The sequence below is a fragment of the Otolemur garnettii genome, unplaced genomic scaffold, assembly GCF_000181295.1.
Source record: "Otolemur garnettii isolate 467f Iridium unplaced genomic scaffold, OtoGar3 scaffold00060, whole genome shotgun sequence".
Classification (NCBI taxonomy): Eukaryota; Metazoa; Chordata; class Mammalia; order Primates; family Galagidae; genus Otolemur; species Otolemur garnettii.
Genome location: NW_003852455.1, coordinates 1,974,128 through 2,001,589, shown reverse-complemented (window position 1 = coordinate 2,001,589; position 27,462 = coordinate 1,974,128). Strand labels below are relative to the sequence as shown.

General features: G+C 46.7%; 1 protein-coding gene across 1 annotated transcript in view; it reads right to left on the bottom strand.

Annotated features, from left to right (window-relative positions):
- The window catches only part of XXYLT1 (xyloside xylosyltransferase 1), a 186,170-nt gene that overhangs the window by 125,960 nt on the left and 32,748 nt on the right, over positions 1-27,462 (bottom strand). Inside the window, exon 2 of the mRNA XM_003792687.3 lies at positions 22,470-22,617. Coding sequence (XP_003792735.1) covers positions 22,470-22,617 — 148 coding nt within the window. The remainder of the gene's footprint in view (positions 1-22,469; positions 22,618-27,462) is intronic.

Genomic DNA, 27,462 nt, shown 5'->3' with positions numbered 1-27,462 from the left:
TATCTCCACTGTGAGTGTGTGTGTGTGTGTATGTTTGTGTGTGTGTGTGTGTGTGTGTATTTCACCTCAATTGAAAAAGAAATCTCTGAGTGTTGGAACCTAGGCCAAATATCTGAAAAACCTTCCTAGGTGATTCTGATCCACTCTTGTGTTCACAGCCACTGGCCTACATGATCATAAGCACCTTATGAAAAACCATGGACTTCTGGCATCCTCAGTGAAGAAATATCGAACTCACTGTCTTTCAAATCAACAGTGAAACATGGCCAGGACCTCCTAAGAGTATATATTAGGAAGGGCCCTCAGTTCCAGAAAGAGAGGAACTCTGAATATCCTGGAGTCCCCAGGATATACATTAACCCATCTGTTTCTGGGACATTTCTTACTACTGCCTAACTCTGGGATCCATCTCAATCCTCTACCTTCAGGCCATCCCAACACATTCTCAAACCATGTACCAACAATGGCACCAGCTCTCTCAGACCCTCCTCCCAAATTCTATACTCAGTCCTGTCATGAGGCCATTCCTTATGGATGATCCTATCTCTGCCCCCCTAGATGCAGAAATTGTACTGAGTCTCAGGCTTCTCTTTAGTAAGGCATGGGTTTGCTCCAGTGTCTTTTCACACTTTTGCTGATATCAGGTAGAATACCTATCCTGGTGGCCCCTCCAGACCCAAGTCCCAGAGGGCTGATGCACACATTTTAGGCACCATCTACACCTCACAGCACCTGCCTGGACAAGAAAAGCTATCATAACCAGAGGCCTAGAAGGACACACAGCCTTAGCATTCTGATCAATTCCAAGTTTGGGACCTAGCTACTCCTCTGCTCCTCCCCTCCATCAGCACAGGTAACTGAGAGCTAACTAACAGTGACGAGTACAGAGGGATAGATGGGGTCAATTTCAGACTTGGCCTCTGGAGCATCGAATACCACTCTGCTGAGATGTCAGGAAAAGAACTCTAAAGACACTCTCCTCCAGTAACACAGAAATGAAATTCATAAATATTTAGAGCTAGTCCCCGAATCAACAGATGACAGAATAGGCAGAGATTGCAATGTTACACTAAAGAGACCGACAGGTTGCTTTAAAAATAGTTGCATCTGCAAATAAAATTGCGACCTCTCCTTTCTTCTGATTTCCATTTGCCTGAAATATTGTTTTCTAACCCTTCACCCTGAGTCTTATTTGGTCCTGAGAGGTTGTATGTGTTTCCTGAAGTTATCATATGTTGTCTTGTGCTTTTTCATCTAATCAACTGGCCTGTGCCTCTTCAGTGGGGAATTCAAGCCTTTCATGTTTATTGAGAGAACTGATAAATATGGAGGAGTTCTGTTTGTCTTGTTTTGTGGAGGTATGTTGCCTGGTTTTATCACTCAGGCCACTGTGGAAAGTAGGCACTGACCTTTCATTTCTGGGCCACCCAGAGGAAAAAAAGGCATTTTACCATAAGGATATTTGCTCTAGAATGTTTACTGAATCTCAGTTCACAACTGCTAAGATGTAGAAACAACCCAAGTGCCCATCAACCCACAAATGGATTAATAAACTGCGATACACACACACACACACACACACACACACACTATGGAATATTAGTCAGCCATAAAAAGATGAAGACTTTGCATCTTTTATATTAACCTGGATAGAGTTGGAGAACATTCTCATCAGTAAAGTATCTCAAGAATGGAAAAGCAAATATCCAATGCATACAATACTAATATGGAGCCAGTAGATGAACAACTACACATCCATACAAGAGAAAAAGAAAATTAAAATCAAGTGGGATGAGGAAAGAGGGGGAGGAGAGCGGGAAATTGATAAGCTCTCGCCTAACAGGCCCAATGGAAGGGTATATAGCACACCTCATGGGTGAAGGGCTCAACTACAACTTGGACTTTACCTAACAAATGCAAGCAATGTACCCTAATCATGTATACCCCCATATTAATCTAAAAAAAATTTTTTTAAGTTAAAAAAAAAGAGAGAGAGAGAGACCAATAGGTCCCTAGCCAATAAAAATTAGCAGTGATCTGACAGACTATATTAGCAAATCTCAAAATGTGTTAATCAAAAGACAAAGAGAACTTCAAAAGGTTCCCCCGAGCATCATCCAGGGGAGGGAGGGAAAGATTTAGCCATGGCGTTAGAGCAGGCGTCCTCAAACTACAGCCCGTGGGCCACATGCAGCCCACCTAGGACATTTATCCGCCCCCCTGGGTTTTTTGCCACCTCTGCCTGTCCTGATTAGCAACCGACTTGACCCAGGGCCCACAGTCCGGCCCTCCAACGGTCTGAGGGACAGTAAACTGGCCCCCTGTTTAAAAAGTTTGAGGACCCCTGCGTTAGAGCATTCTAGCTCCATTGCCCACTACCCTGTCCATCTTCATTCAATTTTTTTCAGCTTTCACTCCCATACGTATAGATTGCTAAGCCTACCAGCAACCCCCAAAGTGAAAACCTGGGATCTCTGAGCACACTATCAATTTGGGGTCCACAAGCCTAAGCAAACAGGGGATTCTGAGCCGATGAGATCCACAGCACTCAGCCTTCTATACCCACAGATATCCACAGGGTTAGCTTGAAAGGTGCAGCACTTTAGATGAATTCAGAGAAGACAGCAGGCTACTGCTTTTTTTTTTTAACCATAAAATAAATCTTTTGCAAGAGATTGTTACTTCTTTAGCTATGATTTCCCCACATTTCTACATAACTCTTATTTCTTCATTTTTTAAACATTAGATACAGAATTTGTAAAAGTTAGAAAGGAAAAGTACATTCTTTCTGCTGAATAATGTCATATTTTATTTAATAAAGATTATTAAACTTCTGAATATCAAAAATTGGAAGCTGCTGGGGGTTACATTTGTTTGGAGGTCTCACAATAGTCCTGATGTCTGAATAGGAAAGTTAATTTTTATAAACTAATACAAAACTCTCACCTCAAAATAAAACACTATGAAATGTAAACAATTATTAATATTCTGTACTTAACATCTTTACAGTATCAAGAACCCTACTGGAACGACAATGAAAATAGGTTTACATTCAGAAAACAGAGCTTATACCAAGACAGCACTTGAAGCCTAGGTGGAAATCTGTTCAAGTCTCACACCATCATCAAGTCACCATGGTGAAAAACACAGGTCCTGAACCCCTAGCAGTGACAACTTCTTTAGGGTGATAAGAGTTCATTTCTCTGCTAACACCTTATAATTTGCAAAGTGTTTCATCAGAAATCACAAGATAATGTTTTTTGTAATCTTGGAGCAAAGAAGGTGTGACATAAAATCTGAAAGTCACAAAAAGACAAGATCAATACATCAGACAACACAACAAATTTTTAAACTTCATAGAAAAGACAAAGTCAGAAGATAAACTAAAAAAAAAGTTTTCAATGAAGATCGGGGACAAAAATGCTTATTTCCTTCACAAATATAGAACACTTTGAAATCAGTAATAAAAAGTCAACAACTCAGTAGAAAAATGAGCCAAGGGCACGACTAGTTCACAGAAAAGGAAACTCAGCGATTCTCATCATAAGAAAGGAGATCCAATTTCACTCAAAATAAGAGAAAGAAAAAAATAATATTTCATTGAGATATAATTTTTCATCTATCGAATTAGCAAAGATCAAATAGTGTGTTTACATTCTGAGCTCACCATGGTGTAGAGAAACAGACAATTTCACTCATTGCTGGTGGAAGTACAAATGTGTGTCAGCGTCATGAGGGGGCAATTTAGCAACATCTAACAAAATTAAAAATATACGTACCTTGAGCTTGCAATTTCATTCTAGGAATTTATCCAAGAAACATATTGCACATGTATAAAATCATTTATAAGCAAGATAGTAACTACAGCATTGTATTTAATTACAAAAAGGAAAAATAATCTAAAACTCCATCAACAAGGGACTAGCTAAATAAATTCCACAGAATGAAATACTGCATAGCTATAAAAAGAATGAGGCACCCCTTGCTGATTTAGAACTATCAGCAAGATATATTGTGAGGTGAAAAACCTAAGGTACAGAAGTATTCCAGGGTATTGAAGACGGGGGGGGCGGTGAGAGTAAAAAGGAAACTTGTTTTTTTCATATACCTTCAGGTATTTTCTGAATTTTCTACCACATGCATGTGGTTGAAAATAAGAACCAAAAAAAAGGCCAAAAATAAGTAAATAAAAATTACTTTGAGTGAGTTTCATCAATGTGATCAATATACATATAAATACATATATATATATATATATATATCAATACCAAAATGTCTATCACATTAGTAAGTGAAACAAAAGTAAGTTGAAGGTCCATATGTAGAGTTTAATCTAATTTATGTTTAAAAAAACTTTCATTGTGTGTTGCTATGTGTTAAATTCATAGAAAAACGTCTAAAACGCAACACAAATCTGTCTATAGTGCTCATTCTTATAGAAGGAAGAATTGAGGTAGGCAAGGAGTGTGGAAATTCATGCATGTACTGGTTACCTTTGAAATTTTTCTCAGTTGACTATCTGTAATTTTTGCTTTGATGACTGTATTTTTTTTTTTTTTTTTGAGACAGAGTCTCACTATGTCGCCCTTAGTAGCATACCATGGAGTCATAGCTCACAGCAATCTCAAACTCTTGGGCTTAAGCAATTCTCTTGCCTTAGTCTTGCAAGTACCTGGGACTACAGGTGCCCTCCACAACGACTGGCTATTTTTTGTGTGTGTGTGTGTGTGTCCAGAACATTCAATATCCTCCTCCTAGCTATTTTTCTTTTTTGCAGTTTTTGACCAGGGCTGGGTCTGAACCCGCCACATCCTGCATATGGGGCCGGCGCCCTACTCCTTTGAGGCACAGGTGCTGTCCCTCACCAGGCTATTTTTTGTTGCAATTGTCATTGTTGTTTAGCTGGCCCGGGCCAGGTCCTGCCTGCCTTTATGTATGTGGCTGGTGCCATAACCACTGAGCTACAGGTGCCAGGCCCTGATTACTATACCTTTTTTATGGAGACAGCATTTTCCTCTGTTGCCCAGGCCAGAGCAGAGTCACATCATCATAGCTCACAGCAACTTCAAACTCCAGGACTCAAGGGATCCTCTTGCCTTCGCCTCCTGAGTAGCTGGAACTATAGGCACCCACCAACATGACCAGCTAATGTTTCTGTTTTTAGTAGAGACAGGGTCTCATTCTTGCTCAGACTGGCCTCAAACTTCTGGCCTCAAGCAATCCTCCCACCTCAGCCTCCCCAAGTGCTTGGATTATGGGTGTGACTCACTGCACTATTTCTAGAACTTGTATTTGGCTCTTTTTCAAATATGCCGGGTTACTTTTTTATAGTTTCTTGCAGATATTTTCAAGCTGTCTTTTCTTTCTTAAAACATGGTCAGCATACATTATAATCTATGTCTGATCATTCCAACATATGAAGTCTTTGAGGGCCTACTTCTGCTGCCATCTCTTTTTGTGATGATTTTCGATTTTTGTAATGAGCTCTTTTGTTGTTGTTTTGTGTTTGGTTATTTTTGACTGTGCATTGCTTTTTGTCCTTGAAAGTTATTTTTAAGAATGAAGGAGGTCAGGACAACTTCCAACTAAATTCCCCCAGGGTTTGTGGATTATCCAAATCCCCTTTTTTTGCTAAAAAGTGCAGGCCCTGGAGTCAGGCAGCCCAAATTCTGGTCCAGCTATTGCACTAGGGCTGTGTCTTGGGGCAACTTATCTGATCCCTTTAAGCCAGGCAATGTGGCACGCACCAGCTGTCTCAGCTACTCAGGAGGCTGAGACAAGAGGATTGCTTCAGCCCAGGGGTACAAATACAAAAGAGAGTTTTATAGAAACTACAACATGAGTGAACAAGATTATGTGGTGAAGAATATTCTCCCTGCGCCCTCAGAGCCTCCGTGAGTGCTACCCTGAGAGTGACTACCTACAGAAAGTTTACTGCTAAGTCACAGGGGCACAAAGAAGAAAGCACTTTGACCCCCGAGAAAGAACATGGCTCCTTGGAATTCCCAGAAGCCCTGCCTCAGAGAAGGGCAACATGGAGGGACAGTGGGACAGAAACAGCCAGCAGGTGCCATGTGGAACAGCCCCAAAGATACGTCTAGCTGCCCTCTGGCACTGCATTAACGGGAACACCATGCCAGGTGTTCACTCCTCTGTCCTGCTTTAACGTGAACACCGTGCCAGGGACCCAACAGTCTTGGGGCCTTTGATGGCTCATCAGTTGTTTAACTGAGTGGCTGTCCCCACTCCTCCACCTCAAGGAAACCCTTTTAGGGCCCACGTGTCCTCTGAGAGAGCAGCAAACACAATCCCACCCCTAGGCCTGGGACTAAGAGCAATGCAGAGGGGAGCATGCTGGCACTGGACAAGCCCACAAAGGAAGTGAGTCTAACAAAATAAAAATCTTTCTCTAAAGACAAAGAACGGACATCCAGCAACTTACTCAAGCCTTTGATGTAAGGTGCAAATGGCCAACAGATCCATTCTCTGTGCTATGTTAGTGTCTCTCCTACGTGACTCCTCTGCTAAGTGTCTTTTCCATCAGCCTATTATTTTATTCCTTGTGGCCCCTCTCACTGGTACACTGGGACTGATCCTTGATGCTGATGGGGTCAGGTGACTGCTGTGTGTCTGTCTGAGGTCACCAAACAACCTGGGGACATTTTCGTCAGGTCAGTCCCAGGAACAGAGGCTGACGTTAATGTGGGGCACGGTTGACAGATCAGCAAGAGTAAGGAAAAGCCCGCGACCAATGCAGGAAATTAGTCACGTTGGATACAGCACAAAGTGGGAGGAAAGTGCTTTTAAAAAGCCTCAGGATTTTGTTTCTAATAGAGCTTAGAACTTGCCATACACCATGTTATAGAAAATTGTCATCCTCTTAAGCAAATCTGGCATGGGTCTGTGACTACAAGGCCAGCTGTTCTGGTCAGAACAGCCAGCTGGCCAGATGAGTAGGGATGAATGACAAGGTGACCCAGAGGAACAGTTTTAGTAGCCAGAGCGTCATGCAGAAGTGTGCCTGAGGGCAGGGACTATGGTCTTCAGGGGTTGCTCAGGCAGCCTGCGTGTCTCAACCCCTAATGTCCTTTGAAAGTCAAGCTGAATTTTAACACACTTAGCCTGTTGCAAACCCTCAAGACCGAGCTGCCTTACAGAGTCCAGCCAGGTCAGGGAGTGTGGGAGCAGACAGTTAATCAATATCTGCAGGACTCCCCTGACGTTCTGTGACTATTTTGGGACACACCCACAAAAGGGAAGCACTATAGACCCAGTTAGGGACAGTTTACAAAGCAGTTTCACACGTATCATCTCAGTCATTCAAGATGATCAGGACACAAGTTTTCATCCACACTTAGAAGGTCAGAGAAGAGAAGCAGAGGGAGAGGAGACCCAAAGGTTGAAAGAGACTTGAGAAACATTCAGACATTGCTATGGGCATGCAGAATGGTATAGCCACTTGGGAAAGCTTTGCAGTTTTGTGTTATACCATAAAATTTTAGCAATTTTTGAATAATAAAACATAACTATCATAAGACCCAGCTACTGTAATTTCAGGCGCTTATCCCAGAGAAATAAAAATTTGCATTGACATAAAAACTTATACAGAAATGTCAAAGCAGCTTTATTCATAATGGCCAAAAACTGGGAACCACCCAGATGCCCTTACATGGACGCATGGTTAAGCAAACTGTGGTCCATCTGTACTAGGAATACTACACAAAATAAAAGGAATGAATTATTAATGCATGTAACAACCTGAATGAATCCCCTGAGAATTGTGTTGAGTGAAAAAAGGCCTACCCCAAAAGGTTACATAGTCCATGGTTCCCTTTACATGACATTTTGAAATGACCAAAGTGTAGAAATGGGGAACAGATTAGTGGTTGCCAAGGATGGGAGTAGCCACAGAAGGACAGCATGAGGGATCCTGGTTGGGATGGAAGCGTCTGTCCGTGATCCTGGCTGTCATATTATAGTTTTGCAAGATGTTACTACTGGGGAGAAGTGAGTAAAGGATCTCTGTATTCTTTCTTACAATTACATGGTAATCTACAATTGTCTCACAATTAAAAGCTTAATTTAAAAGAAGGAGAGAGAAAGAAAGACTCAAGATTCAAGCAAATGAAACATATAGTCCTTGCCTGGATCCTGATTTCAATAAACAGCTAAGGAACATGAACACCACATGGATGTTAGATGACCGTAGGCAGTATTGTTAATTTTGTTAAACGTAATAGATACTGTGTTTGTAGAAAAAAGAGTACTTATCTGCCGGAAATACTTATCAAAGTACTTAAGAATAAAACAATAATATGATATCTGACATGTGCTTCAAAATAACCCAGAACGGAGGCAGAAGGCAGTGGGTGGGAGTAGAGAACAAATAAGGCAAAGCACGAGTTGGTAACAACTGAAGCTGGGTAATGGGTGCACGGGAGCTCTTTTATGTTCTCCTCTCTACTTTTGTGAATATTTGAAATTTTCCATAATAAAAAGTGAAGTAGGGGGAGACCTTGCCACCTAAGAGATAGGGCTTTGACCTGGGTCTCAGCAGCCCATTCTGGAAGAGCCACCAAGGGAAGAGGCTGCAGTTGAGCTGCCTCTGGCAGGTGTCGGGAGGCACATAGGTCTGAGGAGCCCTGGGGAAGCCAGGCCCGTGGGTCCTGAGTTGTTGCTCTCTAATAGCGTCGAGGGTTCCTCAAACTTTTTAAACAGGGGGCCAGTTCACTGTCCCTCAGACCATTGGAGGGCCTGACTATGGGCCCTGGGAGAAGTCAGCTGCTAAGCAGGACAGGCGGCAGTGGCAAAAACACCTGGTGGGCCAGATAAATGTCCTCAGCAGGCCACATGTTTGAGGACGCCTGGTATATATGGTGCTAAGCTCACACACAATTGGTGATACCATGGATGGGGACCACAGGCCTAGGAGACCCACCCTTCATTAGAGATGCCACACATTAGACTGGGCAGGAGGGCGCCTGTCCTTCTTTAATAGAAGATTTAGAGGTTTTCAGAAGATAAGCAACAGAAAAACAGGGCATCCAGTCCATTCACATTGGCAAATGGGACTGACAGACAATCCTTGTCTTCTGTTACACACAGATGATGCACCTATACCAGACACATACACTCTATGGAAAACAGGCAGCCCTTGCTCAAATACCACATCCTTCTCAAAGACTTCCCAAATTCCTCAGCTAAGGGTGTACCCTCCTTTATACTCCTGCAGCTCTGTGCTGAACCCCCTCGTATCAGTCACCTACTGCTACACAACAAGTTAGCCCGAAGCTTAGCAGCTGCCCACAACAAACATTTACTGTCTCACAGTTTCTGAGACTGCTCAGGCACAGCTGAGCTGAATACCTGTGGTTCACATGCTATAATCAAGGTGCTGGTCAGGGATGCAGTCACCTCAAGGTTTAGTGAATAAAGACCCAATTCCAAGCTGACTCAGGTGGCTGCTGTTGGCCAATGACAGCAGTTCCTTACCACCAAGGCCTGACCCCAGGGCAGCTCAGAACATAGCAGCTGGATTTCTCCAGGGCAAGGACTCAGAGAGAGCTAAGAGAGAAGGTACCCAAGGTAGAAGTCACAGCCTTTCATAACATAATCTCAGAAATGACAGCCCATTGCTTTTGCCACCTTCTACAAGGATATGTAGAACGTGGAGGAAGCAAGCCATTGAATCTAGCCCACAGTCAAGAAAGGGATCCTGCCAGGGCATGAACCCAGCAGGTGGGGTCGCAGAGGCCTCCTCGGAGGCTGTCTCCATCCCCAGTGTGGCTGCTGCTTGCGTGCTGCCCATTTCTTTCTTTCTTGTATCACAGGTACTTGCACATTTATGTAAATGCCTAATTCCCCCACTATAAAATTGTGGCAAAACTCATGTCAAATCCATGTCTTTCCCCTCCTTCCCTGAGCCTGCTCTGCACCTGAGAGGGCAGTGTCCCCACCTGCCCACCTCCCACATCCTCGCTGAAGGAGGCAGTGCCACATGATCCCATCTGCTTGGTCCCAGCTAATTGAACCAATGACAACAAAAAAACACAGCAATTCCTAGCCTGTAGGCTGACCGGACTGGACTATTCTCTCTCGTCACCCAGCCGTGATGCCTGCTTAGGGCAAGTGATAATAGACCAAAGCCCCATGCATGCTTCAGTTCTGTAGGAGCAAAAAACCTCACATTTTAAAAAACGCAGGTATAGCGAGAAGAAAATAGAGAAGTATAGAAAGAAGCAATGATACCACAGGAGAGGAAGAAATCAGATCACCAAAACAAACAGGTCCACAGAGCTGCCCCAACTTCCAGTTCCAGCCTCTCCCATAATCACCCTTTTATTGAGCTGACTCACATGAGTCTCACCTTCTCCTAAGTGGATGGGGATGGAAGGGGGAAGAAAAGGAAGGGCAGGGATGGGCAGAGAGCACCTCAATTCCCAGGAGGCTGTCAGGGGAGGGCTGGGACGCCAGTAGTGGGCTTAATAGAGGTTAGCTATCCAATCAGCTCAAAATCAGAAGTTCAGTCCTATCCCAGATGCTGGGAATTCCCCCAAATGTCACAGGTCTGTGATTAATGGCTATAATGGACAAAGCTTCTTATGTGATTCATGATTCAAAAAAATCAATATTGGGGGCAGACAACAGCACCTAACCCCAGGGCCCTGCACTTGGCAAGAAAAACGGACTCCTCAGAGGTGAGAAGAGGCCTCGGACAAAAGCTGGGCAGCCTCTGAGGAAGAGCAAGGGCTAGGTGACACCTCTCTCTGCCGGCCAGAAACTTAACAGAGGACTTTGGAAAGTTATAAGGCAGAAACCAATGAAGGAGATCAAAACGGGAGACATTACTGCTCAACCAATCTGGCAACTGTTTTCATTAGCTTAGAAAGAGATTCTGGCATTAAATTAGTAGAAAGCAGTTTCTACCATGTTACTATTTTTAGCATTTTATGACAAATTTACTCAACTGTCCCTCTTCAAAATAAAAGAACTCCAATGCTTCAAATTTTCTCCATACGAGATGCAGACAACAGTTTTCACTGAAGTCATTGGATGCATGTTTATCACCTTTGCTCAGTATTTATTCAGATGTTTTCACTCAAGCAAGTTCTTGAATATCTATTTTTCCTTTGTTTTCTTCACATGAGAACTGCCCCTCACTCCATGCTGAACCACCTTTGACTCACAGGGAAATCAGTCTGATCTGTTTCCTCAAGGCTCAAGAAACGGTCTGTCCAGGAAATTCAGACTCCTGGTTGTGACTAACCCACAAGAAATATTCAGAGTCTATGGAATTTCTCAGAAGCTTCTGGATTTCATCCCCAGACAGTTCTATGATGGGCTTAAAAGAAAGGTCTGAGGAAGTTGACCCCAGCATATCAAGGTGACTTCCAAAATAAAGTCATTCGAGATAAGCTCCCAACAAAACATGTTCATCTAATTCACTTGACATTTATCGATCGAATGCCTACTGTGGTCTGGTATGGTTCCAGGCATTGGGAACACAGCAGTGACTGGAACACACAAAACCTCCTTCCCTCATGGAGCTTATACCTCAGTGGGGTATAAAGTGCTCGATAGAGAAAGAAAAACACGTTCCTAATCAGAGGAACCTAGAACTATGAGCAAAGATAAAGCAGTTCAGGGTGTGGGCTCTCCATGGGGAGGAGCATGGTCTTTTAGCCAGGTGGTCAGGGAGGGAGGCCCTCTGAGGAGTGACTTCTCCATGAAGATCCAAAGGAGGGGAGGGAGCCTGGGGACACCACTGGAGAGAGGGGCCAGGGGAGGGAGCAGGAAGCTGGGGCAGCCACAGCAGGGTGCACAAGAGAGCGGCAGAAGCAGCTGATCTGGCTGCCCCACAGCCTACAGAGAGGGCTTCAGTCCCAGGGATCACACAGCAAACACCTGTGGGCATTGCAGGAAAGACCAGACACCAGAGCTGTGAGAAGAGAACAGGCACTTACCTACCCAGGAGCACTGCCACTGAAAACCCCCCTGGAGATGACAAAATGACCACACAGGGCATCACTCACAGCCAGGGGGGCAGCCTGTCGGCACCTCTGTACCTTAGCCAGCCCAGCAGTCTACAGGTGAGGACCTGACCCCTCAGGAGGGAAAGGTTTTGCCCACAGGCTCAAGGAAAGGTGGTGCCAGAGCTGCAGGTGCTGTGGCCTGTCAGGGCCCCAGAAAACAGGCCTGCTTCCTATTTCCTAGGACAGCCCTTCAGAAGACAGGGGTCTTCCCTGGTGTTCAGGCCCAGTTTCCTCAAGGGTCAATGTCAAGATCCCTCAGCCACTCTACAGGTCATACTTCTTCTGAACCCAGCCACTGGCCAATGCATCAAGGGTGATGTACCCACAATGTGTCACAAAACATACTTCCGCCGCCCGGTGCCCTCCAAGATCCATGATCCACGGAAAGCCTTCCTAATCCTTCTAGATCCAAAGTAAACTCTAGGCATACCCAAAGCTGTTTCAAATCCACTAAGGAAGTACTCATGGAATAAATAACCAGTAAGTGAATAATTGGAATGTCACACCCAACTACATGTTCTGTCAGCTGTACTGCAAAGGCCAGAAGGACAGAGAGTGGCACTCTGAAAGTGCAGGCTGTGCTGCCCCACTCCCACCCCAGCAGGGTCTTACTTTAGGGCAGCATTTCTTAAAGGGCACTCTGGGGAACAACCATCTCTCAGGATGTACATTCTATTGTTGATCATGCTTAAGCCTATGAGTTTGAGGTTGCTGTGAGCTGTAATGCCATAGCACTCTACTGAGGGTGACATAGTAAGACTCTGTCTCAAACAAAAATAAAAACAAAGAAATGCTAGGTTGTACAAAGTTAAGCTTTTATTTACTACAGTACTACTTTTTTCTTTGAGAGAGAATATCACTTTGTCCCCCTCAGTAGAGTGCCATGGGAGTGCTATAGCATCATAGCTCAGAGCAACCTCAAACTCTTGGGCATATGCGATTCTCTTGCCTCCGCCTCCTAAGTAGCTGGGACTACAGGCACCCGCCACAATGCCTGGCTATTTTTTAGAGACAGGATCTTGCTCTTGCTCAGGCTGGTCTCCATCTCTTGAGCTCAGGCAATCCACCTGCCTTGGCCTCCCAGCATGCTGGGATTACAGGCGTGAATCACCCCAACTGGCCTCTTACCAGAGCTTTTGATTTGCTAATATGCACTAGGCCTCCAAGTGGAAACATGCTAATACATAGTCTCTTACCCAGCATTTCTCTGTGCCAGGTACTGGGACTCTTCACACACTCTCTCACTCAGTCCTCACCACAACCCCATGAGGTTTACACAGTCACTAGCCCTATTTTTCAAAGAATCCGCAGCTCAGAGAAGTTAGTTTGTTCACTTAAGATCTATGTTAGAAGTTAGGAGGAGTTTAGGCAATTCTGGATGTTATTTTGACCAAAGAAGTTAGAGATAGCCCAGTGAGCCCTCTTCCCAAGGAAGTTTCTGAGACATTCATACACAGTAGGGGCCCTGGCAGATGGGACATTCAAGCACTACTTTATTATCAGCGGGGGTGGGACACAGAGCGTCTGGTAAAACACATTAGAGAATGTCCGTGTCTCAGCAGGACCAACTGTCCACCCTGGTGTGCATGAGGAATCGAGGAGAGAGAAGAAAACAGAGCCCTTCCCCCAGCCCTGCAGAGGCCAGCCCTGCCTCAGCTCACCTCTCCTGCCCAAACTCCAGAAAGAAGGAAAGCCACAGTCACACATGTGACTCTCTACCCAGTGACCACGTCCGCTAGTAAGCAGGGTGCTCAAATCAGATTCTGTTTTGCCCTCCTACAGGGCAGGATTTGGGGTAGGGGGCCTCCCTCTCCCCTACATCAGACAGCCAGCACAGTGAGGGGCAGAGTGAGGACGCACCCCCACCCTGCTGATCCCCCATGTCCATACCAAACCTCTCATCTTTCCTCAGGTCACTTCACCCTGAAGCAAGTGGAGGCCATAGGACTAGCCATGGTAACTAGCACACACCATCAGCACTGTTCCCAGTAAGGACTTCGGACACTAGAAAACCATCAGGGGGCCCTGATGTCTGTTTTCTCCTGGTATTGGGGGAAGGGGTAGAGAAGAGGCCACCCTGTGGTTTCCAACCCTTGGCCACCACTCCCAGGTTGCAGAATGCACACACATTCCCTCCAGAACCCCTCCACTGGAAACGTGGCTGCCTCGCTGTGGCTAATTAAACTTTGATTATAGGACAGTTTCCTGATTGGGTTGCAAACTAAACAAAGTAATGAATTTCTATAAATATAGAAAAAAGCCTCCTCTGTTTTATGAAATGAATATGAAAGAACATAGAGAATACTAAAGACCTCCCATGGTAGTGCGTAGAAGTACAAAAGTACAGAACAAAGAAATCAAAATAGTACGGCTTCTACCGCATTTGTCGAATTTTACTTAAGGGAAAAAAAGATAGACATTTAAAGGCTTTTACAAAAGGCCACACACTGACCTCAGTGTTTCAGGGCGTGCTTTAGTGAGTGAGTGAGTGAGTGAGAGCTGCCAGCCTGGACCTTGCCCCAGCTGTGGGCCTGCCAGCCCTGCCTCCATTCCACTCCCACAGCTTCAACTGGCCTTCCCATCTGGCACCACTGACCCAAAGGGGACCCAAGAATGTCCTCGCGGGAGTCCGTTTGTCTGCCTGTGGCCTCAGGACAGCAAGGCCCCTGTGACAGACACCGAAATGAGGACTCAGGCTGATGGCTCCCGTGATGGCAGGTAGGGGGCTGGGAGCAGGACTAGGCAACCCCAGCCTGTCACCTGACGGCTTTGCCATTCTTTCCACAATGACAAGCATCACACTAAGCTTCAAAAAGGGGGTGGCGCCTGTGGCTCAGTGAGTAGGGTGCCAGCCCCATATACTGAGGGTGGTGGGGGGTTCAAACCTGGCCCCAGCCATACCTCAACAAAAAAATAGCCAGGAGTTGTGGCAGGCGCCTGTAGTCCCAGCTACTCAGGAAGCTGAGGCAAGAGAATCACCTAAGCCCAGGAGTTGGAGGTTGCTGTGAGCTGTGTGACACTGCCAGGGCACTCTACCCAGGGTGATAAAGTGAGACTCTGTCTCTAAAAAAAAAAAATGGGACTCTAGGCAGAGGAGGCTCAGGCCCCAAATCCCACATCTTGAAGGGTTTTACCATAGTTTGCATTTGCCTCATCTTTTCACCCAAACAGATGTCCTCAGATAACATAAGAAGGCTAGGGCAGGTGGCAGTAATAATCATATGCTGTGATTGTATAGATTTCAGGAACCCCACTTCTGAGAGCTACAGGGCAAGGTCAAGGAAAAAGCATTTTTAGCTGCATGACTCCATTTCTGACTAACATAACCCTGAGACCAAGGCAGGTCAGAGACGGCAATTCTCACTTGTGGGGCTGACATGCTTTGCAGAGAACTGCCTTAAAATCTCTTTCCAAAAGGCAAAAGCAGGTGGTCTAAGAGTCTGCAAATAACTCTAGCCACACACCCTTCAGTGTCATGCTTAGATGCATGATACGTCATTATCACCAAAACAGCTCTTGGCAATTACTGGGCACTCAAGATGTGCCAGACACCTTGGTAAGTGCTGTTACAGACATCATCATCAATCCTCTGAAGGCAGTACTGTGTAAGGGTCCCAAAGGAACTTTCGAGATACCCTATACTGTCCCATCTTACAGATCAGGAGACCTAGGTCCAGAGAGGCGTCAGGCTAACACATAGGCTATCTGCCATGCACCAGGCACTAGGTACTGTCCTAAGCCTATTATGTGTGTATGCACTAATTCATTTAATTTTCATAACAGCCCACCAGATGTGAAAGGCTATTATCTCCAATTCATAAATGAGAAAACCAAGGCACAGGGAAATCAAGTAACTTAACCAGAGTATCCCAGCTGATTGGTGATGGGGCTGCTATGAGGCCAGGCACCCTGGCTCCTGAGCCCATTCTCTTAATCACTACACCATAAGGCCTCATCTGAGTAATTCCCAAGGTCAAGAGGCCAGTGAGTCATAGTGCTGCCCTTTGCCCCCATCTCTGTCCTACCAGAGCCCAAACTCCTGCTCTCTCTGATGTAGCTGCTCTTCTCCCACCTGCTCAGTCCTGCCTACCTCAGTGCTGCCTGCAGACATGGGAGATCAGGAGATCAAGGGACACTCAGACTCGGCCTGTAGTGCACTGTGCAGCAAAATGAGGTCTGTCATCTGGAAGGGCAAACCAGTTCTTCAAAATCTCCTACAGCACATGCATAGTGGCACTTGTAAGGGGGAAGACATTCCCAGTAGGATGCACAGGAGGGACATGATGCCTTTGAGAAGTGACTATGCACTATGCAGGCATGGGCTGCACCAAAGTGACCTCCTTCCAAAGTGGGCAGCATGAAAAGAGGGGAAAAGTCACTCTGTGGTGGAGAAACCTGACAAACACCACCTGAGCCAGGTGCTCAAGGTCTCCTTGGACAGTGACAAATCACATCCCCTTGATATGATGTGATGAAAAGGTCACTTTACCTCTGTGGTCTTCCACCCCACCTCCCAATCTAATAATTAAAAAAACAGAAGACAAACATCAGGCCAGGCACGGTGTCATACCTGTCATCCTAGCACTCTGGGAGGCCGATGTGTATGGATCGCCTGAGCTCAGGAGTTTGAGACCAACTTGCCAGAGCAAGACCTCATCTCTCCTACCCGGGCCTGGATTCCAGGCACACGAGCAAGACTCATAGTCTAGTAAGCAAAGAACTAGGGCAGGAAAGCAGAGTTTCTCAGGGTTCAGACCTCACCTAAGCAAGACCGCACCAGTCTGAATTCAGCAGCTGACTTCCTTCCTCTCAACTCCCTCCCCTCTCCCAGGACTCAGGTTTGTCCAGATAAGCCTGAGCTCATCTCCAAAAGGCCTCAGGAGTGCACCAAGGTACAAAATACTTTATTTCTCCTCCTTTTCACCTCTCTCTCAATCTCATTATTTGACCAACAATAGCACCCATCTCATCCCCTTTCATTTCATTCTCCGGGAGAATCTATCTCCAGTTCAGTATTCAGAGGAAAGTAACTGAATGGGGGTAATTCATGCTAAAGTGCCAAAGACTGATGGAGCAAGTAGTTTCATGACAGAAATATCGGACCTGGTTGTATAGGAATCCGCAGCACCCTCAAGCAGAGCTATGGAAGGAGGACTGTCTACTCTGCCACTTGCATAACTTTTTTACTTCCTCTTGTTCTGATCCCATCAAGTAGTTAGAAACTTCAAGTTAATCCATAACTGCCCCTGTGGCAGCCAATGCAAAGATCCCTACAACCCCAGGTCCTTGAAGAGAGAGGGAGATTACATCAGCTAGGGCTACCTGCCAGGTTTCACAGGGCACTATACCCCGTCTTCTGCATGTGTACATGCTTGGAACACAGGAACATGTGTGCGCACATATGTATACACACTCAACCTACTGTCTGCTGCTTGCAGCCACAGAGTCACCTGGGCTCTCTCACAGCCTGCCCATGGCATCCAGCCCTATAGACAACCAGTAAAGATGTGCAAGTGACTCCAATATCTCCCCCAACAATCCACCCCACTTCTTGGATACATCAAGCTCTCCCAAAGCACAAATCCGGTCAGGTTCCTCCCCACCAAAAATGCCAACAAAGGCTCTATCTCCTGTGCTCAAGGCTGACCCCTGTGACTGGCAGCCAGGCCCCCACCACACAGGCTAACCTCCTGCCCCATTTTCTCCCTCACTGCTTCCCCACATGCCCTAACGCACTTGTCCAAATGGGCAGTGTGCTGCCATCCAGACACACACAACTCTTCCTACCCGCCCACCTCAGCTCATGGTCCTCTCTGCCTGGACCACTCTCTACCCCTATTTCCACATAATGCAACTTCATCCACCCTGCTAAGCCCACCTCAGGTGCCACCTCCTCCACGAAGCCTTCCTTCTTCCTGCCAAATGCCTGTGACTGTAACTTGTCCTCTTCTAAAACCCTCAGCATTGTGTGGCTCTTCCTGGCATTCACCCTAATTACTAGACCACACCCCAGGCCCACGGAACATGAGCCCAGGAACATCTCTGAGACACCCAGAGTGGCCAGTGCCATGTCATGCAAGCAGCAACCCTTGGCAATGGCTATCTATGGACAAGGGGGTTACCAGAGGACAGGAGAGCCTTCCAGGGTGGGTGTGGGACCACTGTAAAGTTCCTGGGGGCCTCTGGCCAGCCTAAGGCACTGTTGACTATCTGGGGACCTTCCCTGCCACAGCCACCAACCACAGCAGTCCTGGAGGAGCTGCCCTCCACTCCCTCCAGCTCCAGCGCTGCAAAAAATGTTTTCCTTTCCATTGCTTAAATGCTTCCAATGGTGACAAACCGAACACCACAGACAGGAGGAGATAAGAGTCCAGTGAGTGTAAGTGAGAAGCAGAGAGCAGCTATGTGTGTGTGGAGGGTACTGGGGCAGGAAAGTGTGAGCGCAGGACTGGCCAGCCAGCTGCATGCTGAACAAACAATGGAAAGAAAAACAAGCTCTGACCAAAATCAGAGCCGTTGTGTCCTGCATGGCAGGACCCCTTCATTCTTCCTGACGCCCTTAGTCTACAACCATGGTTCCAGACAGCGCTGCTCAAGGGGGACAGTCAGGGTGAAATGCATAGGTTTGACAACCCCAACCCGGTCCCAACCAAGGTCCCCTGTGCAGGGCAAGAGGACGAGTGAGGTGGCCAAGCTCCGTAAGCTGCAAGCAGCTGCAAGGGTACAGGAGGCTGAGTACTTTAGGATCAGAATGGGCATGGCCCCAGGATCAGGGCCCTGAACTCCCCAACCTGGAGAAGAGCCTCGCTTCCCAGCTACTCACTTTCCTCTCCTGTCAGTAGGGACAGCAACTACCTCGAAGCTCTCATGTGGCAGCCTGAGGTCCGTGCAAGAGGTCAGCCACCAGCAGGCTTGGGAAACCATGGAGAATCTCACTTGTGCAAGCCAATGACACTGGCTGGGCAGGGAAGATGACACACCTTGGCTCCATAAGGATCACCTCTGGCCTGGTAGTGCCACCCTTGGGGAGCTATCATAAGGACCAACTCTTAAATAAAGAAAAGAATCACACACATGAAAAGCATCTAGCTAGCTGAGAACAGGAAAATGTTAAAGTGAACGAAGATTTGTCTACTCAATGGACTCGTGAAAAATTTTCAAAAATTACACATATAATTACTCAAAATGGTGATGTGTAACATTAATTGAAAAAAAATCAGATTTACTTGTATCATTTTTTCATTTTTTTGAGTTGAAATGAAGGTTTAATTTCATATCTTGATATAGAAAAAACTCAATGATTTGAATATATAACTCCTACTTTGAATTTTAAAAAGCTACATTTTAAGAATATACTAGAAAATAAAAGAATGAACAGTGATGATGTTTATATGGTAGCAAAGAGATAACTTTTTTCCTACTTTAATGTCATTTTCAGATATTCTTTTAGGAGTAACTATTACTTTTAAAATAAAAAAAGGAGTAAACATATTTTTAAAGTAGTTCAGGTACAGAAGGGTGGCACTTCTGATACAGAAGCGAGAGAGGGAGAAGAGGTTAAATTTCTGGGCCAAACTCCAGACAGGCCATCTTGAGACTTAACTCAGAGGAGCACAGTCTGTCCGACCCAGCCTTCCTGCATGATACCAAGGGCTCAGACTCCATCCTCACTTTCCTGGAGGAAAAAAAAAATACAAGGAATGCCGTGAAAGCAGCGAAATAACCGAAGTAGCAAAAACACAGCCCTTACTCTAGGACAAAACCATACACCACAGCTCAAAGCAACAGTAATTTCTAGAATTAAAAAAAAAAAAAAATGAACACAAAAAAGGCAGCAATAAAGAATCATGACAGACTCAAGACAGCACTACTGATGACTGGAAACAGTGTGTCCTTCTGAAAGTTGCCCAGCAGAAACCCCGCAACACTGCCAAGTGCCGCACGGCAGCCAGACTTCCTGGCAGAACATGCCCCAGACGCCACACGATACGCAAGGACTGCTCCTTTTATTTTATGACTATTACATTTTTGTAACTCATAATAACCCATTTCTTAGGAAGCAGATCCTAGGCATATATAAAAATAAATCTCCGGAAGCACATTATTGATCGCCTAAAGAACCCAAGAGTCAACTGGGTGTTTGGGGCTGCCCCAGGGTCATCTCTGACAACTCCTTCCCCAGCTCCTGACACAGGCCCCTCAGGGGGCTGGGGGCTGTGCCTGGAGGGACATCAGTGACCTAACCCATCTGCTTCGAGGAGCTCTCTACAGAAACCGCCCCAAATACACCAAGCTATGGGCAGAGGCAGGACTAACTCAGAGCGGCAGAGCACCTTCCTGGAGTAATTAGAGAGCTCAGCATTAGAGAGCAGCAGGGGGGTGGCTGGGCATCCTGGCTCTTGTCATCTGTCCTGCACAATTCACTGCGGCTCTCCTACAGCTGTGAGACAGACTGTCTCCTCTTCCATGAGGAGCTACATTTCACCTTCCTCTGGGGACCTCTCATAATCTGACCGAAGGTTTAGCACATGTTGGGCAAGGACCTACTAGCTGACAGAGAGAGGTGAGGGAGGTCAGGCATTCTTCCCCGATTTCCTGTGTCACTTGACAGTTCTTCAGCCATGGCATTTCATTCAAGGCCAATCACAGATGCAGGGCCATAGGACTGCGCTAGCCCCAAAGGCCCATCTCATTGAGCCCTTTTAGACTTGTTTAGCCATAGAACCCTTTGAGCAAATAGATTCTATGCCACAGCCTGATATACAGGCAGTCCCTGAGTTACTAATATCTGATTTATTTTCGACTCGCACTTAAGACTAGAGGCTAATACAGGGTATTAGGTAATACACCTGTTACAACTTACATACAAATTCAACTTAAGAACAAACCCATAGAACCTGTCTCATCTGGGGAGTCCCTATATATAGCAGATCAAGATAGATGTCAGGAGTGGTGTGGGGGCAGTAAGAGGTAGGATGATTCCATCGGCCCTGGGCTCTTCACAATGCAAAGTGAAACAGCTCTCTGGTGCAGTCCTTCATTTTACAGGGGGAGAAACTGAGGCTGAGAGAGACCAAGTGGCTCAGTCAAAGGCGTGCAAGTGGTCAGTGGCAGAGCTGGGACCAGCACCTATATCTGTCTTCCCGCTAATATCTAGAACAGAGCCAGCCCTCCTCCAGTCTGAGCTGCCCACAGCTCCGACACAGGGCCTGCCCACAGAGGGCACACATGGGGCCCCTGACAGCCCAGATGTAACTACTGTTTAGAAAAGTAGGCCTCCATGCCAGACAGACCTGGGTTCAAACCCCAGCTCTGCCATTTAAGTGGCTGTGTCACCCTGGCAGGTGCCACAGCTCCTCAGTCAGCACTACCTGTAACAGGATGTGGAGGAAGGTTTGGTGAGCCAACAGGGCGGCTCCTGGTTCACTAGGAAGGATCTGAAACTCAAGCTCTTCTGCCTATGCCCTGTGGTGGGCTCATGTCTCTCCTTCAAGCTCCTACTTGATGGAGTCCCTGAGCCCTTGGCTTCAACAAGGAGAACACTCAGAAGCCTCAGTGGTGCTAGAACCTGTCTGCAGAGAGCAAGAGCTATCAGAATGGATGGCCTGCTCTTCTCTGCAGTAGGACAACCTGCCAATGGGAAACAAGATTCAACTTTCAATTCCTGAGCTTCTGGTTCACTTCTCCTTCACTTTTTGTCTGCTGGGCCAGAAAAGCAGACCTCTCTACCAAATGGCCTGGCCGTTCCCTGGGCTATCAGGTCCTGCCTGGTCTGGAAACTGCTAGAAAGTCAACCTGCCACAGTGCAGACAACTGATAACCCCAAGGCCCTGAACACCTCTTCCCACCTCTAAGAAGCTCAGATCACAGTTTACTGGGGCCAGAAACTGGGCAATATCCAGGGTTCCAGACCAATCAAAGGTCAATCACTGGGTGAAGCACCCAGAAACCAGGTATAGGCCACAGTTGTACCTCTCCTTCCCTCGTGGAAGAGAAGCCCAGAAAATCCTTTTAATTGTGCATCAGAGTTTCATAGAAAGTCCTGGTGGGTCATAATTTGTATCTTTGACATATAATTTTGATATTTTAAAATTGGGTAAGTACAGGTTCAAATTAGAAAGAAAAGGACCACAAATTTTAATGGAGAATCATCTAGTCCAACCTGCCATTTTTCCAATGAGCAAACTAAGTTGGGAGTTGAGGATGGAAGCCACAATGATGAGTGCCCTGCACCACTCATGCTGTCCTCACAAATGGGCCCCAGGAGCTGTGCAACCCAGTGTACCTCTGGCTGGCTAGCTTGGCTGGCTTCCTCATGGTCTTTTGGGTCTCGGGGGACTCCAGTCTCTGACACAGGGCCCCAGCAGTATTGGTAGAGCCAGAGAAATGGATGAAAAGCTAACCCCAGGGGCTACTGCTCCTGGAAGGCCAGGTTACCTTTGGGCATGATCTGATGCATGGCGATGGACAGGAAGAAGATGGAGTCACTGTAGTAGGTCCCTGAGCCAGCACTGAAGTGCTTCTGCATGGCCTCCACAACAGGGAACAGCTTGTCCGTCAGCACCGCGACATCGTGGAAGATGACCTGAAAGCACAAGAAAACCACAGGGCTCACCAAACTAGCTCTCACTCCAAGCTCGACAGTGCGCACACACCTAGACCAGGAACAAAAGCAGACTGCACCTCACCAGGGCCCAAGAGCTGGGGGAGGGTACGGGCAGCATCGGAGAGTTAGGAAAATGAGGAATGGTGGGAAGCCAGGGTCCAGGCTGCGCAGAGGCTGGCTGTGGGAGAAGGGCAGCATGCAGGCATGTGGTGGGGGGAGTGCAGCAGAGAAGAGTGGGAGAGGGGACAGAAAGCAGGTGCAGTCCCCAGCGTGCTTTCTGCTTTTGAACTTCAAGTTGGGCCATGATGAAGGGAGAAACCATGTTAATACATCTGGTCCAGGAATTTAGGATCTTCAGCACGTCTGGGTGGCTGCTGGCATTGCCACCCCTGGCGGCCACTACATGTGTTCCATAGACCAGTCAGATGCCCCAGTTTCACCTCCCTCATTAGAGAGTAGGAACAAGGAAGGGAGTGGGCCACTGGAAAATGGGACCCCCAAAACACTCAGTGCTGCAGAAAACTCATCCATCCTCCCATCCAGTCAGCACTTCCCGACTGTCCCACATATCTTGGGGGAGCTGATTAGTGAGAAGAAATAAGCAGGTACTGTTTTCCTCAAAGTTCGCAGGAGTCCAGAGGTGCCCCCAACTGCTGCTCAGAGCTCTGCAGGTTTGAAACACACACACACACACACACACACACACACACGCTGATCCCGGGACCCCAGGGAGGCAGACATCACCACCACAGCCTCCAAAGCACAATGAGAAAGAGATGCTCAGGGAGGACACAAGTGCTCGAAGGCACAGCTAACAAGGGCAGTCAGAACTTGGCCTGGGCTCCATCCCAAGGCCACATCTTTCCACCACAGTCCTATCCTTGGTCCTCAACAGCGATCAACAAAGGAAGGAGACATTACCTCGGCCAGCAATTAGAGTAGACAAGGTACTAATGGGCCTTCGGTGAGTTTTCTGTGCCAGAGGCAAGGACACTATTCCAGAAGATGGGAAGTGTAGCCCCAGCCCCAGGCGTTCTGCTCACATTGGCTTTCCGGTTGCTCCACCTGCCACCACAGCATCCCAGTCACCGCTCTGCATGAGGAACACCTCAGGAGCCTGGGTGTTCCTCCGTCTCTTCCCCCCAGAGTGCCCCTAAGCAATATGAAGATGAGGCCTTTACCTCCCCGTCCCAACCATCTACTCTGGTCACTGCAGGATAGGACAAGCCTGCCAGGCTGCCGCCCGGGGCTCAGCCACTGCTTCAGAGCCACACCTGCTCTGAAGAACCTACCTGGGCCTATGTTAGCAGCAAAAGGTGCCGCTGCATGAACCCCCTGACTGGCCTGTGGCCCTGCCCGTGACCTCCCTGAAGGAGACAGGAAGTTCTCCAATGGGTAGCTCTGCTCTGCCACTTAGCTCTGCACTCACCCACATCCTCCCACCCTGTCCATCACCTCAGTCTCTGTCCCCTGGGCTGCCATGATGGTGAAGCGCCTGTCTGCTTTCTCTGCTTTTGACTCTGTTTTAACCTACATTTCCCTTAATTCTCGTATTTCTCATATACATATCTCTTATCTGCCTTACTTCTCTTTAACTTTAACCTGTATTTATTTCTCTTAGCTCACATAAGCCTTTGCTTTTTCATTAATGCTCCTTAAATTTCTAAAAATCTATTAAACTTAAAAGAACCATTTATGTGGCATCGGTCTTCATCATCCCCTAAAATGACACAACTCTTTAAATCTTTTCCCTTTATAAAAGCCTTTGAAAAACTTATTGACATTTCTCTTCTAATGTACTGTTTTCCTTTATCCTTTTTCTGGCTCCTTTTTTTTCTTTTTTGTGGCCTCTCAGACTCAGATGGAGAATCCAGACCAGTTCCTGCTATTTCCCAACAAATCCCAAATTAAGTCTCTCACCCCCGACCCGGGACCCCACTGCTCCCTCTAGCCCCCGCCCCAGTACTGCCCTGACAGGTTTCCCCACCTCCTGCCTCACCCTGGTCCAGAGAGCCTCTGATGTCCCTCCAAAGCAGTGTTTTCAACCTTTTTTATCTCATGGCACACTTGAACATATAGTTGAACTTCTGCAGCACACTTGTGTTGATCAAAAAAAAAAAAAGAGTAAAAAATATGTATATCTTACTGCGCTTTGAATTTCTTTTGAAAATCATTTAATTAATGACCCTTCAAAATTTTCACAGCACACCTCAGATCCTCTCACAGCACACCAGTGTGCCATAGCACATTGGTTGAAAATCAGTACGCTAGAGTCATTTTCCAAATACATAATTCACATCTCTTCTTGGCTTCACAACCTTCGATGGCCCCTCCCTGCCCTCAGCTACAGTCCAGTCTAAATTCCCCGGCAAGGCTTATGAGCCCTGCGAGCCCTGCAATCATGGCTCTGGCTACCTCTCCTGCCATCCCCACCTCCTGGGCAGAACTGAGCCTGGCCGCCCCCCTCCGGCGCCCACACCTGTATATCCTTGTATACCTGCTCTTACACTTACTCTTCCACCATCTGCAACTCCCTCTCCCAGCCCCCATCTTCCTGGTGAGCTCCCATCCAGTCTTCCAACCCTCCCCTCCAGCTCGCCCATGGCCTCCCACAATTCAGACCCCACACCACATGGGGGCTCCACTTACCCACTCTTCAGGGCTCTGTTCCTACATCTGCTGGAGGGGGCACTCCTGGAGGCTGTGACCACTTCCAGGCCATATATCCAGCTCCTGGCCACATGACAGGCCAGCAATATAGCTTTGCTAAACTAAGTTAACTGCACCTTTGGCAAGCCCCTAAACCTCTCTGAGACTCAGTTTCTTCGGGAATGGCAACACCTACCTCTCATGGTATCTGTTAGGGTGGTCTGGGACAGGCACCCAGTCAAGACTTGCCACACCGAACGTATTCTTTCTTCAGTGTGAGCATCCTGCTGTCTCCTCTCCTGGCCCTGTGCCCTGAATCCCCTCTCCTCACAGGTCAGTCTTTACTCATTAGCCAGCCTCTCCCTCTGAGCCTCATTACATCTGTAAACCAGCATCATTGGAAGCTGGAATGAGGCAAGAAGCTGGAAGCTGGCAAGAGGTTCTTAAAGAAGCTGAAGCCACTGCAGTCATTAAAAAGAAAAGGAATGAATGGATCAGTGTGCATACACACACATGAAGAGCAGGAGCTTAACTCCCCTACCGGTCCCATCTCAGCCCGGAGCCACACAGGAGACAACGCCATCCTATCAGCATTAATAGATTTATGAGGACAAACTGTACTCAGTACACTGTTCCACTTGCCCGCTTCAGCGAATATTTCAAGTAATAAATCAAATTAAAGACAAATTAATGTTTCATGGAATACACTCTATGCAGCAAGAACCAAACAGACATTGCAAGTGTGAACCAAAACGCTCAGCCCTCCCAAAGCCTAAAACAAGCTTGCAAATTGTGACCTCCCCAAGGATGGGAGCAGAGTCTAGCTTAGTCCAGAGCCCCAGCCTAGACCAGGCTCTGGCTCCTGGCAGGAGGCCACAAGGCAAGGGTGAAGAGATGAAAAGAGAGGGAGGCAGGAGGGAAAAGACCACCCCTTGCTCCTTCCCTCAAGTCCCCCACCTCAGGGGCTACAGGAAGAACTTACCAGCTGACCTAGAAAACCAGCAGTATAAGGTAACTCCCATATTGAAGGCAATTGGCCAGTGAGAAGATGACTTATGCCAACTTGAAAATATGATTTTTAGGAATGTAGACAAAAATCACATATTAATTTATTTATAGATGCATATTTAAAATAAAAATCTAATTAACTACAAAATTCTATTTTTCCTACACCCAGCTTACAAAATAATTCCTTTCAAACTGTTCCTGTCCATCAACAGCAAGGCCTTTATCACCCTAGAGTCAAGTCACCCAGAGCACACCATCCTCACCAGCTGTGTGAGGTGCTTGGGGTGCAGCTCCCTGTGAATTTATATAGAATGCTATCATTGGAAATGTTATCCCAACCCACAAGAATCCATGTTCACATCATTAAGGCAGTTATTACCTTCACCAGCCTACAGTCATATATTTATAGCCACTTACTAATTGTCCTTTTATTAGTGATCTTTATTTTTTTCTTTTTTTGAGATGGAGTCTCACTTTGTCACCCCCAGTAGAGTGCCATGGCATCATAGCTCACAGCAACCTCAAACTCTTGGGCTCAAGCAATTGTTTTGCCTCAGCTTCCCAAGTAGCTAGGACTAGGCACCCACCATAATGTCCGGCTATTTTTAGAGATGGAGTCTTGCTCTAGCTCAGGCTGGTCTTGAACTCATGAGCTAAGGCCATCTGCCCACCTCAGCCTCCCACAGTGCTGAGATTCCAAGCATGAGCCACCATGCCCGGCCTTTATTAATGATCTTTAAAGGCTTGTTTACAATATCCCACACTTAAAATTAGGAGGTCAGACCCCCTCCCTCCCCCAGAATAATGATTAAGTCTGTGTTAAATTTCTTTGCCTCCTTTTAATTAATTCTGTCAAGTGACTTCTAGAAGCATCAAAATCCAGTCATGATTGAGGGTTTTTCCAGGCTAAGGTGTCTGCAAATGGAACTGTGTTGCTCAGAATGAAGCATGTAAGTGTGAGAGCATGATGTAATGCAAGAGACTCTGGAAAGACTCAACTCTTTTGAGAAGGACAGTTTGGGGAGGAGGGGCAGCAAGAAGGAAGTGTGCCTCATTCTGCCACACACAGCACATCTGACACATCCAACAGGTGGCCAAAGCAACCAGTCATGGCAACCTGTCATGGGCCTGAACAGCCCAGCCAACCCCTCTGAGCAATCATGAGGG